Source organism: Syngnathus acus, chromosome 24 (genome assembly GCF_901709675.1).
Source record: "Syngnathus acus chromosome 24, fSynAcu1.2, whole genome shotgun sequence".
In the NCBI taxonomy this organism is placed as follows: domain Eukaryota; kingdom Metazoa; phylum Chordata; class Actinopteri; order Syngnathiformes; family Syngnathidae; genus Syngnathus; species Syngnathus acus.
The window spans coordinates 5,924,274-5,941,105 of record NC_051108.1 but is presented as its reverse complement, the minus strand read 5'-3'; the positions used below and the strand labels follow the sequence as shown (position 1 = coordinate 5,941,105).

The window sequence follows — 16,832 nt, the reverse complement described above, 5'->3', positions numbered from 1 at the left end:
TTAATAAAATAAATAAATAAACAACTCACTTTTGTGCTAGTTAATTTCATATTTTTAGAAGCTAGGTTCCTTTTGTTTTATTTTCTTTTTTTTGAGTTCTCACTCACGTTCTGCCGAAGATCCAAGGTGCGTTCAATGACCACTCAAACAGTCGGAAGACTCATAAATCAACAAAAAAGCAAACGAGTACGTGGAAGCATACAATAATTTAAGATGAATCAATTCAGTAGCCCCCTTTTTAAAACGGTTAACCCTAGAGTTTTTCTGTCTTCTCGGGGGTGTTCTTAGCATTTTAAGTAATTTTGAACTATTATGTTTTCATTTATTTAGAAATCGCTCAATTTCTACTTATTTACTCCAGAGGTCTACTGCAGCGCATTTGTCATATTGCACAATATCATAGTGTGTATGCATCTCACGCATGAATGAACTCGGTGTGTTTACAAGAAGACCCTCACACACCCCCTCCCCTCCCTAACACTTGGTAGGGTCCGGGACGGAGCATGATGGCGGTGGACGGTAAGCGTTCGTTCTCAGGTGATCTGTTCGGGGGGTGGAGACGGGGGGCGTGGAGGGGGGGACTCGTGAAACTTTACTGCGGGACACAGTGACGTCGTGCATCAATGGTGTTTTTATAACGGGGTTGGGTGCGTTTAGGGAAGGGGGTTGTTTTTTTTTTGCAGGGAGCTACATGGTAGGATGGTGCTGATGTTACAATCGCATCTCTCGGTATGCGCTCGTGCTTGTCAAGTCATTAATGGAGTGGTGCGTTCACGTGGTCCCAGCTTGTAACCAAACTGAATGAAGGCACAATTTGACGAGGACCAATATTTATTTTTCTGCACATTTGAGCTGCAATTCGGCTTCCTGTATTCTCACTTGCCGATCACTTTTGTTTTGCTTGGACGATGTTGGTTCACGGATGAATGTTTGTCTTGAGTTAATGATGCACCTAGTGACTTCTAAATTACTTTACATAATGTGCATACACACTATATACATAGTAAATATTTATTAGTACATACCATATTTAATACTGTATTCATATTACGTAATCTCTATGACATTTATAATAATCACAAACCAGCATAGAAATGCTTTCCTCTCCTATTATTGCCTCTCATAAGGCGTCAGACTTTAAAGTGGTGCTCTGTGTTTTGCTGATAGCGACACTTGTTTTGGCATTGGCAAGCTTTAAGCCTGTGAATGAATTGCCTGCAGAGAGTTGTAAGTGATTGGGCCTGAGTGCTTCTGTCAACTGTGCGACAGAAAACAAATCAGCCTCTATTTGGGCCTTTATTTGTTCTGATTCGCATTGCTTCCACTATATGTGAGGCTGGGACTGTCATTTATTTCGAGCGAACAAAAAGCAATCTCCTTTTAAGACCTAATACTACTCTTCATTACCTAATGGTAATAATTTGAAAAGTGTTGTTAATCTTGCTGATCACGACTCCCAAAAATCAGTAACTGCTAACATATACTGCAAATAAATATGTACCTTTTGTCACCGCTAGAGGGCGTTCGTGTGCCGGTGTGGTCTCTGTAGCGCTTCTTCCCAGGTTTACATTCCAGAAATGACAAAGGATTGGAATTCCCCAAATTAAGCCTGCAATTAAATGCAATTAGAAATTAAAATAAAAAATGTGAACACTTTTGTAAATGTTCATAAATTTCATGTAAGGTGGCACGAGCATCTGTCAGGCGTGAAAATCTGCTTCTATTTCTATTTCTCAACTTCTTTCACCAGGCGGTGGGAGGAACTGCGGCGTTCATGAGCTCATCTGCGCACGACGAGGTAACAGCGCAAAGCAAGCATGCTACGTCTCCATTTTCCCCTCATGTTGACACACTTTTGATTTTAGACTTGGTTGCGTTGACATGTTGCTAAATTATGAATGACGTATCAAGTTTAAATTCAGCAATAAAGAGGTAGCGACGTGTTCATGATTTATTTAGAGTGGAAGTTTTGTACCTGAGGGACATGTGTAAGCAACCATTAGCTCCTTTTTAAACAAGCATGCCTTATTTTCCTGCACCGTTGAATAATCTAATAAAAACAGAATGCGGCATCACATTAATAAAATTAGCATACATTCATATTCAATGACATCACCTAATAATGGCAACTATATTGCAGGTCTCTAGAAAAGCTGCTAGTTCAAGAGGTGGGAATTTTTACATACACTCAATAATTATACAAAAATAATTTTACATATTTGTCTTATTGGTTTGGTTTAAACTAAATGTGTGGCATCACAGTAATAAAATTAGCATACATTCATATTCAATGACATCACCTAATAATGGCAACTATATTGCAGGTCTCTAGAAAAGCTGCAAGTTCCAGATGTGGGAATTTTTACATACACTCATTAAAAATGATACAAAAATAATTTTACATCAATATTTTTGTCTTGTTGGTTTGGTTTAAACTAAAATAAAGGCAAATTAGGTATTTATTTTTTGGCACCATAATGGGTGTTACATTTTTGTAAATAAAAATGGGATGTTTTTAAGGTCGACTCCCTGCATCTCCACTTTCCAGCCTACATGGGCCGAGAGGTCAACTTACCGCAGGGCTTTAAATTATTCAACCATTGTTGACATTTGCAGAGCAATGCCATATTCGACTCGACTACGAACTTGCTCCAGCGGGGTGACTGGCTGCTCGAGCATTTCCGAAATAGAAGAACTGTCTTTGTCCTTTAGTATCTCGCATAGAAGACTTAGAGAAGTTTCTTGGGAAGTTGTGACTTGAAAGAGGATGTTCAGATGGTAAGACGACTGCATCGCAGGCTTCTTTATCGCTCGTCCCTTCTATGACGTGTGCAACTGTTGTCACGGCGCTGTTTTGTTCTCGCAGATATATGAACAAGAGCACTAGTGTTACTAAATATTTTATGCAGAGTTCCAAGAAGTTTTGTCATTGTTGATATGGCATGACTGGCTTCCTTTGATCATCCTGAAGCTTCAAAATTATATTTGCTGAATAAACGAGGTTAAGCGAGCTGATTAATGAAAACGTATACTGCGGCGGAGTTAACTCGGTCGACAATGCAGTCTCTTAAAAATAGCGCAGGCATGATTACATGCACCACGTCTGGCCTACATACAGAGCTGCTGCACCTTAGAAGTGGAGAGAACACCAATTGCCGCAGCAGTCCTGACGAGGATTTTCATTATTTATGTTGTGTAAAGTTGCTCATTAAATAAACCAGCCATTTTTTCTTCCCATTTTTCCACCTTGTGCTTTTCTCCCTCTCAGTGTCTCCTGAGCTCCTGGGTGTCCTGTCGTCCATCGGTGCCTTCATGGCACTGATGGCTCTGTTTTTTCTTTACCTCAGCAACAAACTGTCGGTGGACACTGCTGACACGGTGCCGCATCTCAGTGGTTATCACAATAACAACACAGGTAACGCACACATTTGCATCTTCACCTTCTAGACCAGGGGTGTCAAACTCATTTTATTCGCGGGCCGCATTGTAGTCATAGCTTCTTTCGGAGGGCCATTATGACTGTCAACCCAAATAAATCAGATGAGTAAAAACTGGTCAAATATTAAAAAAAAAAGAAGATATTATTAAAAGTGAAGACAATTTGCAATTCTAGTAATGACACACAAATTAGATGCACAATTTGTCTTCGCGGGCCACATAAAATGATGTGGCGGGCCGTATCTGGCCCCCGGGCCTTGAGTTTGACACCTGTGTTCTAGACACATTTGGATGCGAGATATAACTGTCATTTTTTTTTTTTTGGTCTTGAGTGGCAGGAAAAATGTGTTAATGAGTGTCAAACAGAACGTGCAAATTCATGCCTCATGGGGAAAAACAAGTTCTTCAGGTTTATTAGTGTCTGTATCGTATTACGCTGCCCCCGGTGGCCATGGGGCGCAACGTGTCGCTACCCCTCCCTCATGCTAATGACGACTTGTGCATGTCAGTGTCTGTGATGACCTAACCTGGCAGTCAAGCGGGGCCCTCTACCGAGATGGCCTTCTTCAAGAGCTTCCAGCAGAACCTCCCGACCGTCAACATTTCCTCCATCTTGGACTCGGTCAGCAGCAAAGTGGACGACCTGGCCAACGCCGTCAGCGACGTGACGTACGCCGTCAGCGATCAGCTGACCGAGCAGGTCAACACCATCATCAACAAGGTCCAGGAGGAGGAGGATGTGGAGCAGGAGTCCACCACACAAGATGGGAAATCTGGGAGTAGAAGCACGTGGATGGAAACGACAAGCTTAAAAAACAACCAAAGTAACGAGGCGGTCGAGGCGGAATACGCGCAAAGCCAGCTGGAGTGGGAATGGAAGGACGGATGCTGGAGGGTGAAAAAGACGGAAGCCGAGATAGCCGAGGAAGAGAGGAGGAAGAAGGAGGAGAAGGAGTTGCTGGAGATGAGGGAGCAGAGGAGGAAAGAGAGGAGGGAGAGGCGCTTGGAGAAGGCCGGCGAGATTACGAAAAACGAGGAGCTTTCCCAAGAACCACAGGAAGAGGACACAGAAGCCGAAGAATTCAAGAAAACCGAAGAAGTGAGTCAAGGCGAAGATGCAATACAACCCAGTGGACCTGAAGAATGTGATGAACCATCAGGCCCTGAAAGCGAGAGAAGAGTCTCTGACCAGGAGGAGGAAAAGAACAAGCGAGATGAGGAGGACAAGTGCAGCTTTGAGAGAGAAGGCGACGATGAGGAGATGCCGGATGCCTCGAAGGCGAAAGTGAAAAAGAAAAAAATGGATAAAAAAAAGGAGAAAGCGGCTAAGAAAGCAGAGAAGGAGGCAAAGAAGAAGGAGAAAGGCAAGAAGCGTAAGAAGAAAGAGGAAAGCAAACAAGGTTAGATGGTGTGCTGCTTGGTTGGATACTTTCAACCTTCTGTCCTTGAAATTTAATGGACTGGACTTTACCAACAATCCATTCTCTTCATTTCATAGCCCTGCTCTAAATCAGATTTCAGCTTTATAATGTCTGATTTTTTTTTTTTTTTCTCTCTCAGAGGCAGTTTTGACAGACAGTGAGGAGGACAGAAAACCCGAGCCTGCGGTCCGGGCCGACGTGACCGCATTGTGCAAGGAAGTGACAGAACAGGAAGGCTACAGCAGTGAGGCCTCCAGTGAACATGGTCAGTCTCCAATGTTGCTTGATGATCAAATTAATTGAAGCATAATCTTGGCCATCTTTGTTTTGGTGATGAAAGCAGCCAGCATCATCCAGAAGATAAAGAAAGCGCCTTCGCTCACAGAGGGCCAGCCGCCTCCTTACCAGGACCGGGTCCCGGTGACCCGCGTGTCCTCGTCCCGTGGCCGCAGGGGGTCGTCTCCTCAGCGTTGCTCCAGTGAGGCCAGCGTGGACCAGGACACGGAGAGCTACCTCAACAAAGGCTGCGAGGAGGACATACCCAGTGACAGCACGGCTGTGGTGGGGCCTGAGGTGAGCAGAAGGTTCCTGTTCCTGCACATAGCACATTTTGATACATCACTCATGGCTAAACTTTTTTTTTTTAGGACAGCTCTGGTCCGCTGCTTCCATCAGCTTACGAGCCGGAGCCCCTCGCTAAATACGGCACGCTGGATGTGGCCTTTGAGTACGACTCCAACGAGCAGTGGCTGGCCGTCACGGTCACGGCGGCGACCGACATCCCCGCTCTCAAACAGACGGGCAACATCTCGTGGCAGGTCCACCTCGTCCTGCTACCCACCAAAAAGCAGCGGGCCAAGACGGGCGTCCAGAAAGGCCCGTGTCCCGTCTTCACTGAGACCTTCAAATTCTCCAGAGTGGAGCAGGAGGCGCTGAGCGACTGCGCCGTGCGATTTCGCCTGTACAGCATCAGAAGGATGAAAAAAGAGAAGGTCCTGGGCGAGAAGGTGTTCTATCTCACTAAACTCAACCTGCAAGGGAAAATGGCTCTGCCGGTCACCCTGGAGCCTGGATCAGAACTTACCGTGAGAGCTTTTCATCCAAAGCATGGGGAGGCGTTCTTGTCTGCTGATTTTTTTCCTCCCCCCGTATCTTCCTAGGGTTGCGGCTCGATTGTGAGCGTGTCCCGCAGCGGCGGGGCCGTGTCCTATCGCTCAGCCGAGGACACGTCCTCGCCTGAGATCCTCCTGGGCCTCGTGTATAACTCGGTGACGGGGCATCTCTCCGCTGAGGTGATCCAGGGGAGCCACTTTAAAAGCACGCCATCTGATAAACCCGTCAGTAAGTAAATCGGCTCGGCATGCTCGGATCGTCTCCTCCAACTGTTTGGACGCTGTGTGCTGCTCTTCACTTCTTACCTCTCCTTGTTTCCAATCTCGTGTGCCATAGATGGTCTATTTTGTTGTATAAAGCATTTCGTTGGGGGACAGCTTTATATCATGAGAGGTAAGAACCTTGTCAAAATGGTTCGGCCTGATTTCCTACAGAATTCAAATTTATTGAACCGTGACGGAGATGATTGTGAATTTCCGAGCACTTTTGCTGCAGTGAGAAGCTTGCTGTCATACTCACTTTCCACCACTTGGTGGCTCTGTCCCAACATCTTCCTTGCAGACACTTATGTGACGTTGACCATGCTGGACTCCAAGGGGAAGGAGATGTCCAAATTCAAGACAGCCGTGTGCCGCGGGCAGCCCAGCCCTGCCTACAAAGAAACCTTCGTCTTCCACGTGGCGCTTTTCCAGCTGTCCGACGTTTCACTGGTGCTGTCCGTGTTCTGCCGCCGTAGCACCTTGAGGCCCCGGGAACGGCTCGGCTGGGTCTCCTTGGGCCACAGCAGTACCGGCGAGGAGCAGCTGGCCCACTGGACCGAGATGAAGGAGGCTGAGGGCCAGCAGGTGTGTCACTGGCACACGCTCACTGACACTTACTAAAGATTCATTGCATGCAACCGTTTACAATGTGAAGAGCCTTTTCCACGCCACGTAAAAAGATATTTTCTCTCTGTACCTTTTTGGACCAAAGTGCTTGAGGCGGACCGGGCTCCTCCTTTTGCTGCCACCAGCATAGCAGACACTTCACGGGTCACAAGCAAAAACACATTGACTGTTAAAAAAAAAAAAAAAGGGCCTATTATATATATGCTGCAACTATGTTCACAAGCTGTGCTTTTTCTACAGTTTTTTACATGCATTATGCAAGATCATCTTTTTTTTTTTTTTTAAATTCAGTCAGGTTTAAAAGATTGAAAGAACTCGCAGTCTTCCTTAAGAATCGGGCACAGCTGCTCGGTGAGGGTTATCCAAGTGCAGCTTGTCTTCTCGAGTCAATGCAGACTGAGCCTCTTCCATTTTCTGACAAGTGGGTTGAGTCCATTCATGCACAAACACGGCACTTTTTCACACTACGGTGACATATGCATAGCGCCGTGTCGACGGCTTCGTCTTATTTCCTTATTCTGAGTGAACGGAATATCATGAAGAGAAAAAATATATATATTACTGCCGCACTGAGAAGCCAAGAGAGGAGCTAAGTCCACAAGTGAAAGAGAAGAAACATACCTGCTGAATAGAATCTTCACATCTTGTGGTCTGGACACATTTTTCTTTTCAGGTTAGGGAGGTCTTCCTGCATGAAATAGCTCACAAACATTCAGCAGAAATGATTTCACAATGACAAATGACTTTTTTTGTCTCAATCAAAACAGGAGTCAAGAAGATGATGTTAATGTTCTTTTTTTTTTAATTTCCATTTACCTGTCTCCTGCTGGTTCAGAATAATGAGCCGCATTCCGTGCACTTCCTCGGTGCACGTTGCAGAATGACTGTAGCATTCCGTAGAAATGTTCCTTGCTCGGAGCCATGGAAAACCAGCTGTGCCACAAACCCAACTCCGAGGGCAGGTTAAAAAATACCAGCCGAACCGTTTAGTGCCTCAGATGGGGTTGTGAAATTAGGTCTTCAATTTAAAAAATGTAGGAATAGTGCTTTGAAAACTGCCTTCTGAATTTGGACTCCTGCCGATTTGAAAATATTTGGACACAAGAACACCCCCCTGAGAGGAAAATGGTACAAGCTAGTTTTCCTTGGCCCTCCATTTTATCCATCAAATGTCCTGTCATTATATTGCATGTCAATTAAAAAAAAAAAAAAAGTCAATTATGTATTCAATAAATATACAGGAACCTTGAACTCGACTACGTGTTTCTTAAAAAGCATCCCGACACAAGAACAACGGGATGTAGTTACTTTCTTTTTCAAGACTTTGGAATCACAAACATGAAGTTCAATCGATTACATCGCCGGCGGGCGGGCGAGCGGGCGTACCGGACTGCATCGTTCGTACCTGTTTGGCAAAGAAAACATTCATGGAACAATTACTTTGTAAAAAAAAAAAAAAAATTAAAAGTGAAACCAATATGGCAACACTGTAAAGTGACACTTACACATTTGTGTTGTTTGGGACAATTCTATACAAGCGGGTCATACACATATTTAAGAGATGCGCTTACGTGACTTGACCGTAATACGAATAATTTCTAGTCATCGAGGGGTCGGGGGGGCAGGATAAACTATCGATAATTAAAACAAAACAAAAAAACGTAGACTAAAATTAAGGTCACAAAAAAGCAACAACACACAATGCTTGGGGACACACACACACAACAAAAACGGTTGTCGGCTGGTTTCCATGATAAAATCGAGGCAATATGGTGACGAGCTGAACTCAACGTGATTGAGTCCAAACTTTTGTCTTAAGTCAGGTTCAATGGGATGGAAACAAATGTCCAAAAACACACACACACAAACAAAAAAAAACCTTAATAAAATACATTTGACAATCAGTGCTTCTGCCACGTACATGTACCGGACGTACAATTCATTACTGTGAAATGAAACCCAGCAGTCAATAAAACTCAACATAGTTGGCCAAGTAGTTTTCATCTTTTTACGTCGAGTTCATCCTCATTTCTGTACACTCTGTACAACCGCTTTCGGCAATAGAAAACATCTGTAGTGGTTCACGACAAAGCTTGATGAGAAGGACACGGAAAAAGGACGAAAAGCAATCCACTCGAAGGATTTTTTTTCTTCAGGCTGGCAGTTTTCAGCATCCATTCCACACGGGGTGTTATTTCCCGTCCTCGGCCCTTTCCGCTAGATGAACTTGAAGCATTTGGTCTTGTCGTGCGGCAGGCGCGTTTTAAAAAGCACAGAGTCCACGCGGAACTGCGTGTACAGCAGCGGCATGTAGCCGTACACCTTGACGAAAAAGTTGATGCACTTGTGGCGCTCGTGGAAATGCGAGTCGTCGTGCGACAGGGCCTGGGGGCAACCGGGGCAGCGGAAGGTCCAGCGAGACGTCACCTGAGGGTCAGTTTGAGGAACGGTGAGGACGGGAATACTGTCAAACCTCCAAACGGCCGTCATGACTACATTCTACCGTGGCACCATTGAGAGCGTCCTCTCCAGTTGTTTACTTGTATGTATATTGTGTACTATGTCTTGTCACCGTGGGATAGTGGGAACGTAATTTCGATCTCTTTGTGTGTCTTGACGTGAAGAAATTGACAATAAAGCAGACTTTAAACACCACTGACCTTGATTGGCGGTTTGCGGGTGATGTGCGAGACCAGGAAGTTCATTGCGATGTCCTCACAGTTAATGAACTCATCCACCATGTCCCGGATGGCCTGGGGCATCACGTAGGAGTACAAGTAGGCGTAATACTGGTGGGAAAATATACCGAGATATACATCCTGTGAGGTGAGGCGACTTTTTTTTCTGGAGGTAGGTGGGAACGAACCTTATGGAAGAACGCCGCTCCTGTCAGGACCATGGAGAGCTCACAGGAGTAATTAGAGTTGTAAAGCCAGGACTGATGGTTGAGATCCCAGGCGTGATATCGTCCTGGGAAACCCACGATGCGATCTCTGGCCTCTCGCCAAACTCTGAGATAAGGAAAACAAACAGAGGTCTGTGTGAAAAGAGGGCGGCGAAAGTCAAGGCGTTGCGGCTTTGGCTGTTTTCGACCAATCTCAGAGCGAGGTAGCATGGCCCGATATAACAGAATTAGAAATTGCCTACTCGATTGCACACAACGTTCACAGAGACTCAAATCTTTGACAAGTTGATTGAATTCCTGTGAGCTTCTTTAACGGCAGGTAGACGCAACAAATTGTTCCTCTCTCGAGGCTCAAGTTGAGCTGGAGCACATTCCAGAGTAATTCTGGAGCTCTACGGAGTAATTTTCCTACAAATGATGTTAGTGTACATACACACATGCAAGTCTGGACAAGTTGTGAACCAAGGTAAAGGGGGAAGGGAAGGTTTTTTTTTTACTTTTCATTAGCTTTCACCAGTCTAACTCGTCTTAGAAATATGGCCCAACTGCATTTTTTGGTACTTAGCCACATTTTTATCTGCATTTAGGCTCTGCATTATCAAGTCTAGCCTGTTTAACAAAACTTGCCCCTATAAGCCAACGCAACCGACCTGAAACCAAACATGATCTCATCGTGACGCAAGTGGGCGTCGTCGTCGATGGAAAGGATGGCCTCGGTCTCCACAACATCCCAGGGAAGGAAACGGTTGTTCAGGCTGTTCTTCTCGGTGTGGACGACCTGCAGGTAAAAAAAAAAAATGGCTTTCAGGTTGAAAAGCGCTGAAAGTCCTCAGCAACCAATTGTTTGTTTGCTAGCCGAAAACTCACCACAATGGGAAGCCCAATGTCAGGCCACAGAAGGTCATCAGAAGGAGGCTTGGGTGAATTCCACACGACCACGACCTTGTTGAGGTAAGGCAGTCCATTCAGCCTCTCCAAGGAGTTCATCAGCACTTCCTCCCTCTCATACGTCAGCATGACCACGGTGAATTGTTCCCTGGGAACATTGCCGCCTAAAGATGCCTGGAACTCCTTCCCGGACCCTCCCACGCCTCCGCCAATGGGCCTGAAACCTGTTCCCGAACCCAGGAATTTGGCTTCGGAGGGCAGAACGGGGTCCAGCGGAGTATGGGGAAATAAGTGAAAAGGGCCGGGCGCACGGTTCCACGTCTGGTAAACGTCCACGGCCGTGTATGTGAAGTTGCGGAGATAGCGCGGCGAGGCGTACGGTGGCTCCGTCTCGACAGGACCCAAATCGAGGTCGCCGTTGTCTGCCAAGTTAGCATCGGTACCAGCGAGTTTTCCCGCTTTATGGGGGATTTCTTGCGCGGGTTCTTCATTAATAGGTGCGGCGGGAATCTGAATCCTGGTGCGAATGTTGGCAAGGATAGTATTAAGTATGCTCTCCGAGGTGGAAAAGTAAGTCTCCCACAAGAAGCGACCCTGTCGCCTCATCGCTAACATGTCGTTGTCCGAGAGGCTGCGCAGCAGGAAATGTAATTCCGTCACGCGCGGCTTTGGGACCATGATGGCCGCTTCGCTCCATCGGATAAACTGGTGGTAGGGCAGTTTGGAGTGGTCGCCGAGCACTACGGGGATGGCGCCGACCTCGAGGGCTTCAAAAAGTCTCATTCCGCAGCCCGCCGAGGCAACCAGCTGAGCGTCTCCCGGGGCGATCACCAAGGCGAAAGTCGACGCCTTGAGTACCTCCAGCCTGTCTTCTCGCTCTCCGCATAGAGACCACTCGCTCGGTAAACTTGGCTTGGGGTTTTTACAGGTGAACTCGATGAGCACCTGATCCAACTGACTATCCTGCACGGCTTTCAAAGTGCCAATGATGCGGTCGTCGTAGTCGGCAGGCGGATCTCCGTCCATCTCCTCCTCAAAGGACTGAGGAGGAATCTCCCGCAAGCTGCTCCTCAGCGACTCCACCCTCTCCCCCTGAAAGGTGAAGAGGTATTTCCTTTTCACGGGTACCTGATGAGGCACGTGCAAGAAGTTGGGTTCGGAGAGCGCGTGAACCAGCGGGGAGGCGACCAAGTCAAAGCCGTCGCGATACTGCTGCTCCAGGTAGGTGGATTGAACGAGCGCCGCTCGGCCCGTGCTGACGTTATACAGGAAATTCTGCGTCAGGGAGTTTCTGGAAAGATGGACCAGTACGTGATTGTGTCCATCCGATCGCCAGTAGGGAAGAGCTTTCAGTTGCTTCTCCAAATCAGACGGATTTGGCGGTAAGGAACTCGGCGACTCCAGCAGCTCTCCGACCAATACCAAATAGAGACAAGCGACGCCAGGGTCATTTGTTACATAAATATTCTTTTTAGCCGACGTGGCAAACGCCTGCTTAACGAGGGGGTCGATATATTCCCCCCACGGATAGGAGCCCGTGTCATAAACGTAAACTGGGAATCCAGACGTCAGGGGGCAGCGGGCGTAGTCGAAGCAGGTGTGCAGGCGGCAGGACCGCGACGATTTGGGCGGCGGTAACCCCGGGTCTTCCTTGTCGGGAAGTAATCGGACAGGCAAGGACAGTTTTGGCTGGTTTTGGGCCATGAGTTCTTTGTAGGAATGCTCCGTCTGACTGATAACATTCTTCAGTTGCAGCAGGTCCTGCTTGGCGCTGTCGATGCTCCTCTTGCAGGCCTCGATGCGCAGGTTGAGCCTGGCGATCTCCCCGTTGAGCTCCTGCCTCTTGGCCTCCAGCTGCAGCAGCTCCTCGCTGACCGACTCGCGTATGCGGCACAGATCTTGCACGTGTTTGGCCTCGCACAGTTCGCCGCCGGGCCGGGGCCCGAAGATCCGCTTATCGGGACTCCCGGCTTCATCGATGGTGGTGAGGTAGTAGTGGGCAATGAGCGGGAAGAACACCAGAATAAAGAAAAGCATGAAACTGAGCCAGGTGAGACGCACCCGCCTCAGCACCCACGGCTGTCCGCCGCCCCCGAGTCCGCCGCTGTTGCGCTGCATTCTGAACTCAGTCTCGTCTCTTCAAGAAATCAACCCTTCGGGGTTCTGTAGCAGCCATGATTGGACCTTGTCAGGCAGAGGAGGTGGATATTATTTCATCAAGTGTTGTGATTCTCCCAAAAAACAATTAGCTTCTTTTTTTCTGGGTTCTGTGGGATATCAACTGAGAACCCGTCAGATGTACCTTACTATATGACGGCCTAAACGAGCTTAGGCCATTTTTCTGTAATGCTCTTCTTTCAAATCAAGTCAGGAAACAGTTCCACTTCTGAGGAGGGGCACCCCTCAGTGGGTGATGAGGGGCGGCCATGTCGGCTCAAGGAGAGGTAAAACCGGGTGGCCCGGTTGCTTCTATCTGGAGTCCAAGCATTTTCCGACTCTGGGAAAATTGTCGTCTCACACGGGGAACCTGTTAAAAGGACGGATAGAAAAAGAGGCAGCTTGAGTTGACATGTTTGCTAACCGAAAGAGCTTGTCACAATTTTATCACTTCCTGCCAAACCTGATTGAGTTGCTAATTGGATTGTAGTAAGCATAACGCAACATTCAGACCTGGTTGACATCCAATTTTAATGACACTCTTTTATGAAACCAGATTCAAGGGCACTAGTGTGAACCCGCCCAACTAAAATCAGATTCTAGGAAATAATTCAAAGTTATTTCGGGTGGCGTCAATCCGAAGAGACACATGACCTTAAGAATGCTGCTTGGCATCCTGCTGCTTCCTCCTGCGGGTTTGTGTGACAAATATACAAGACCAGATTACTTTTAGCACGAGTACAGTGACACTGATGTAATGGCCGACAGATGTTGGCAAATTTTCCACTTCTCGGCCTAATCTGTGGCCCAAAAGCCGCCGAGGGACACAAGACAGAGACAGACTTCTGACGCTAGCATCCTACCCTGACGGGCTGATTTAATGCCTTCCCCAAAAATAACCCAATTTGAAATACGGGTTGCCGAGGTGACCCGTCGAAACAACAAAATGTCATCCCATCTGCTGGGACTCCAAACGACCCTGGTGAATTTGTGTCCTAGCTGGCTCATTGCCCTTGTCGTCATTAACTGTGATCGAGGATGTGGAGACGGGCCACTCGGTCAGGAGGAAACATGGAGGCGGAGCAGCTGCCGGGGAAGGGCAGAGTTACAAAGGACACGGCTGCTGAGATGAAACCATGACTCAACGATTCACAATTTGTCTTTTGCATTGTTTTACTAATTACCGTGTCGTACAAGTATAATGGAGGCTCGGTTTTCGACCACAATCCGTTTCAAAAGGCTGTTCGAGAAGTTCGAATTACGAATCATGTTTTCCCATTACAAATAATTGGAAAAAAATTAATCCGCCTTTTTTAAGCATTTTTTCATTTGCGCATTTTTGTCCGATCGTGCAACTGCAGCGCACCGCCGAATACGCAACCGTAGCGCGCCGCCAACCGCGCAACTGCGCCGCGCAGGTCGCATTATTGTGACAGAGCTAAAATTTAGAAAATATTTTTAAAGTCCAAATGGACTTTCCAAAATTTAAGTGGACCTCAGTGCGCTCATTGCTTTTGGAGCGTCTTTGTGTTTTAGGATGGCTTTACTGCTCCCACTTGCTTCCTTTGGAGGCATGAGTAGAGTTGATGCAATCATCAGAGTAACGAGAATGTAATAACGAACGGAGTCAGTTGGCATGCGGGTCCTCTCGGCTCATCTCGCGAGGTTCGACAACCGAATTTCGTCCGACATCCGAAGCAAATAAATCTCGAATTTTGTTCGAATACCGATGTGTTCGAGAACCGGGACGTTCGAAAACCGAGGCTCCACTGTATTCCGATTTATTTAGCAAATATTTCTAACAATTTTTTAAAAATAAATAGCTTGCTGTTGGAATGCATATTTATCTTCTTTGATTGTAAAATGAACAAATCCAGTCAATGAATTAAGTCATAATCAAATTTGCAGAGCCTGAAATGTAATAAGCATCACACGGTGGCTAATTGCTCCGTATGACTAGAAGCAAATGCCACCGTTGTACCTTGGCTCTCATGGAATCGTTTTACTCTCATTTGGCTATTTTCAGCAAAATAAATGTTATCTTGGCCTGGCAGCGGCCGTCGCTGAAGAATCCTCTTGAGAGGCTCCACTCGCCAAACAAACCAGACCATAACAGATTGACTCAGGCCCGCCAACAGCTGCCAAAGAATCCGGAAAGCCTCATCTTCTGATGGATAGTGAGAGGGGAGGGAACCAGGGTGATTTATTCTTGACATGACAAAGTGACGAACTGATAAGTTGTCAACTGGCCGTTTCGCCTCACGCAAGTTACAACCGCCAGTTTCAGAAATAATCACGATGAAACAAATCGCTGCTGTTGTGACACGGATGACGCAGAGAAATCAGCTCTGGAAGCAGATGGTTATTTAAACAGGAAGAGATTTTAGCTACCATTCTGTGGTTTTTGAGGGCATGCTTGTGCAAGGAGGCAGCAGCTGCATTTGGTGAATCAGTCAGAGGCGATGACGGCAGATGGCAGTTCCAAAATCATATCCCATCGCCCTTGTTGCAGCTCTTTCCGCTACAGCAAAAATTGCAAACTCCATCTACCATCATGAAGGTGTATGGAATGTATTATTTCTCCAGATCCAATTATAAGCGTCTCTATTCAGGTTGACTATAATGGAAGATCACAACAGCGCCGATGCTGCTATTGTTCCGTGCTGTAATGAAAGGGCTATTGATTTTGAAATGACAGGCAATGTCAATCAGGGCATTAAGAAAAATCCATTTTCACAATGCAGTCCCGACCTACAACATTGACTGTACAGTTGAGTGAGTTCTACATTTTCCAATCAATTTTAACAAACAGAGTCCAGTTGCCTCAATTCAAGCTTTGCCATGACCTTGATGACTGAGAATGCCCACAAGCACATTACATCAACATGATAACAGGCTCCAAGTCAAACAAGATCAGCAGATAAATTTCCCACTAGGGAGACATAAGAGCACGCTAATGCACCAAAACTGCATGACCACAAACCTCAAACTATCCTTAATTAACAATCTTTAAGCGAACTATTCCTGCTGAGTGTGCTAGCACATCATGTTTTAGGTCCAAACAGGGTACCATATGGCTGAAGTTAGTGAACGGTCTTCTCCTGCTTTTACTGAACCGTTAAGGTCCTGCAGAGACTTGTGCACAATGTGAGTTATTTCTAAGCTTTTGAAACGAGTTCCCGCCATTCCTAAATCATAACTTCTTGTGAGCAGTTCAGCTTTGTGTCCAATTAAATAGTCCCAGATTTAATAATGATCAAGTTAGGTGGTGCACATATTTTAAATTGTACTTAGTTGCCCACTGGATATTTGTTCTGTTCTATTTTTATTCATCTTTTATTTCACTGTGTTTTCTATTTAAATGTGCATTTAAAGCAGAAATTAATCTCATATTCACTCGTATATCATTAAAGGGATGTAAAATTACTCGTTGGGGTCGAAAGCCAAGTTCTGTTCATATCACCAAGGACTACTGTGATACAATTTTAACAACTCCCAAAATATTATTTTTTATGAGTGCCAACGACGTATACCATTCGTCTAAGCACGCACGCACTCACTCACACGACTTGTCAGCATATTACTAGCAGTCTTACCCAATAGCCACTAGTGAGTTCACTGTCAATTAACTGTAATACACAATCTATAAACATAGAATATGAAGGTAGAGGCATAAACATCTGCTGGCCACTTTAGCTGTGCTGGCCCAGGAATGTTAGCTTCAGTTGCTACTCACCAGGTTGAACGGGAGGTAGAAAAAAACAAATAAAAAAAAGAAACAACAGTCGCTGCAAGGGTTTGAGACTCCTAATTCCTTCTGTTGCGTTAATTTGAAACGAATGGACGCTCAGGACATCAGAACAATGTCGCGGAGGAGCTCATAGCATCATCATTAAAAACTGCATTCTTGCTGCTACCGCTGCGCAAACAGGGACCCGCGCCGCGAGGCATTGTGGGAAATCAGGTTGCCATCTTTCGGTTATAAGGGGGACTGCAAGAGTCTTAACAATTCAATAGTTGAAT

The 16,832-nt window shown here is 46.2% G+C and overlaps 2 protein-coding genes across 9 annotated transcripts; one reads left to right on the top strand and one right to left on the bottom strand.

Annotated features, from left to right (window-relative positions):
* The first annotated feature begins 464 nt into the window (after positions 1-464).
* Positions 465-8,072, top strand: syt14b (synaptotagmin XIVb). Of its 7 annotated transcripts, XM_037244026.1 has the most exons (9): positions 465-519; positions 1,751-1,798; positions 3,269-3,415; positions 4,999-5,124; positions 5,200-5,432; positions 5,507-5,944; positions 6,020-6,200; positions 6,309-6,817; positions 6,945-8,072. In XM_037244026.1, the coding sequence occupies exons 1-9, from the start codon at positions 504-506 to the stop codon at positions 6,987-6,989; spliced, it is 1,743 nt and encodes a 580-aa protein (XP_037099921.1). In that variant the 5' UTR covers positions 465-503; the 3' UTR covers positions 6,990-8,072. The 7 variants fall into 7 exon arrangements, with proteins under 7 accessions (XP_037099921.1, XP_037099917.1, XP_037099918.1 ...); XM_037244022.1 differs by lacking the exons at positions 465-519; positions 1,751-1,798; positions 3,269-3,415 and adding an exon at positions 3,972-4,838 and having other exon boundaries at positions 6,309-6,365; positions 6,534-6,817; XM_037244023.1 differs by lacking the exons at positions 465-519; positions 1,751-1,798; positions 3,269-3,415 and adding an exon at positions 3,972-4,838 and having other exon boundaries at positions 5,203-5,432; positions 6,309-6,365; positions 6,534-8,072.
* extl3 (exostosin-like glycosyltransferase 3) lies at positions 7,526-16,748 on the bottom strand. Of its 2 annotated transcripts, XR_005096566.1 has the most exons (7): positions 16,546-16,748; positions 10,632-13,179; positions 10,415-10,542; positions 9,726-9,870; positions 9,520-9,648; positions 7,676-9,286; positions 7,526-7,547 (listed from the first exon to the last, which is right to left on the bottom strand). XR_005096566.1 is itself a non-coding variant. In XM_037244018.1 (6 exons), exons 2-6 carry the CDS (start codon positions 12,768-12,770, stop codon positions 9,077-9,079), a joined length of 2,751 nt encoding a protein of 916 aa, XP_037099913.1. In that variant the 5' UTR covers positions 12,771-13,179; positions 16,546-16,748; the 3' UTR covers positions 7,664-9,076. The 2 variants fall into 2 exon arrangements, 1 of the variants encoding a protein (XP_037099913.1); XM_037244018.1 differs by lacking the exon at positions 7,526-7,547 and having other exon boundaries at positions 7,664-9,286.
* Positions 16,749-16,832: the final 84 nt, after the last annotated feature.

Coding starts and splice junctions, on each gene's coding strand:
- syt14b (XM_037244020.1), top strand. CDS start 3,995: ATGGCCTTCTTCAAGAGCTTCCAGCAGAACCTCCCGACCGTCAACATT. Junction 5,125..5,199: donor TGAGGCCTCCAGTGAACATG/GTCAGTCTCCAA, acceptor TGGTGATGAAAG/CAGCCAGCATCATCCAGAAG. Junction 5,945..6,019: donor AGCCTGGATCAGAACTTACC/GTGAGAGCTTTT, acceptor GTATCTTCCTAG/GGTTGCGGCTCGATTGTGAG.
- extl3 (XM_037244018.1), bottom strand. CDS start 12,770: ATGCAGCGCAACAGCGGCGGACTCGGGGGCGGCGGACAGCCGTGGGTG. Junction 10,543..10,631: donor ACATTGGGCTTCCCATTGTG/GTGAGTTTTCGG, acceptor TTTTACCTGCAG/GTCGTCCACACCGAGAAGAA. Junction 9,871..10,414: donor GAGATCATGTTTGGTTTCAG/GTCGGTTGCGTT, acceptor TCCTTATCTCAG/AGTTTGGCGAGAGGCCAGAG.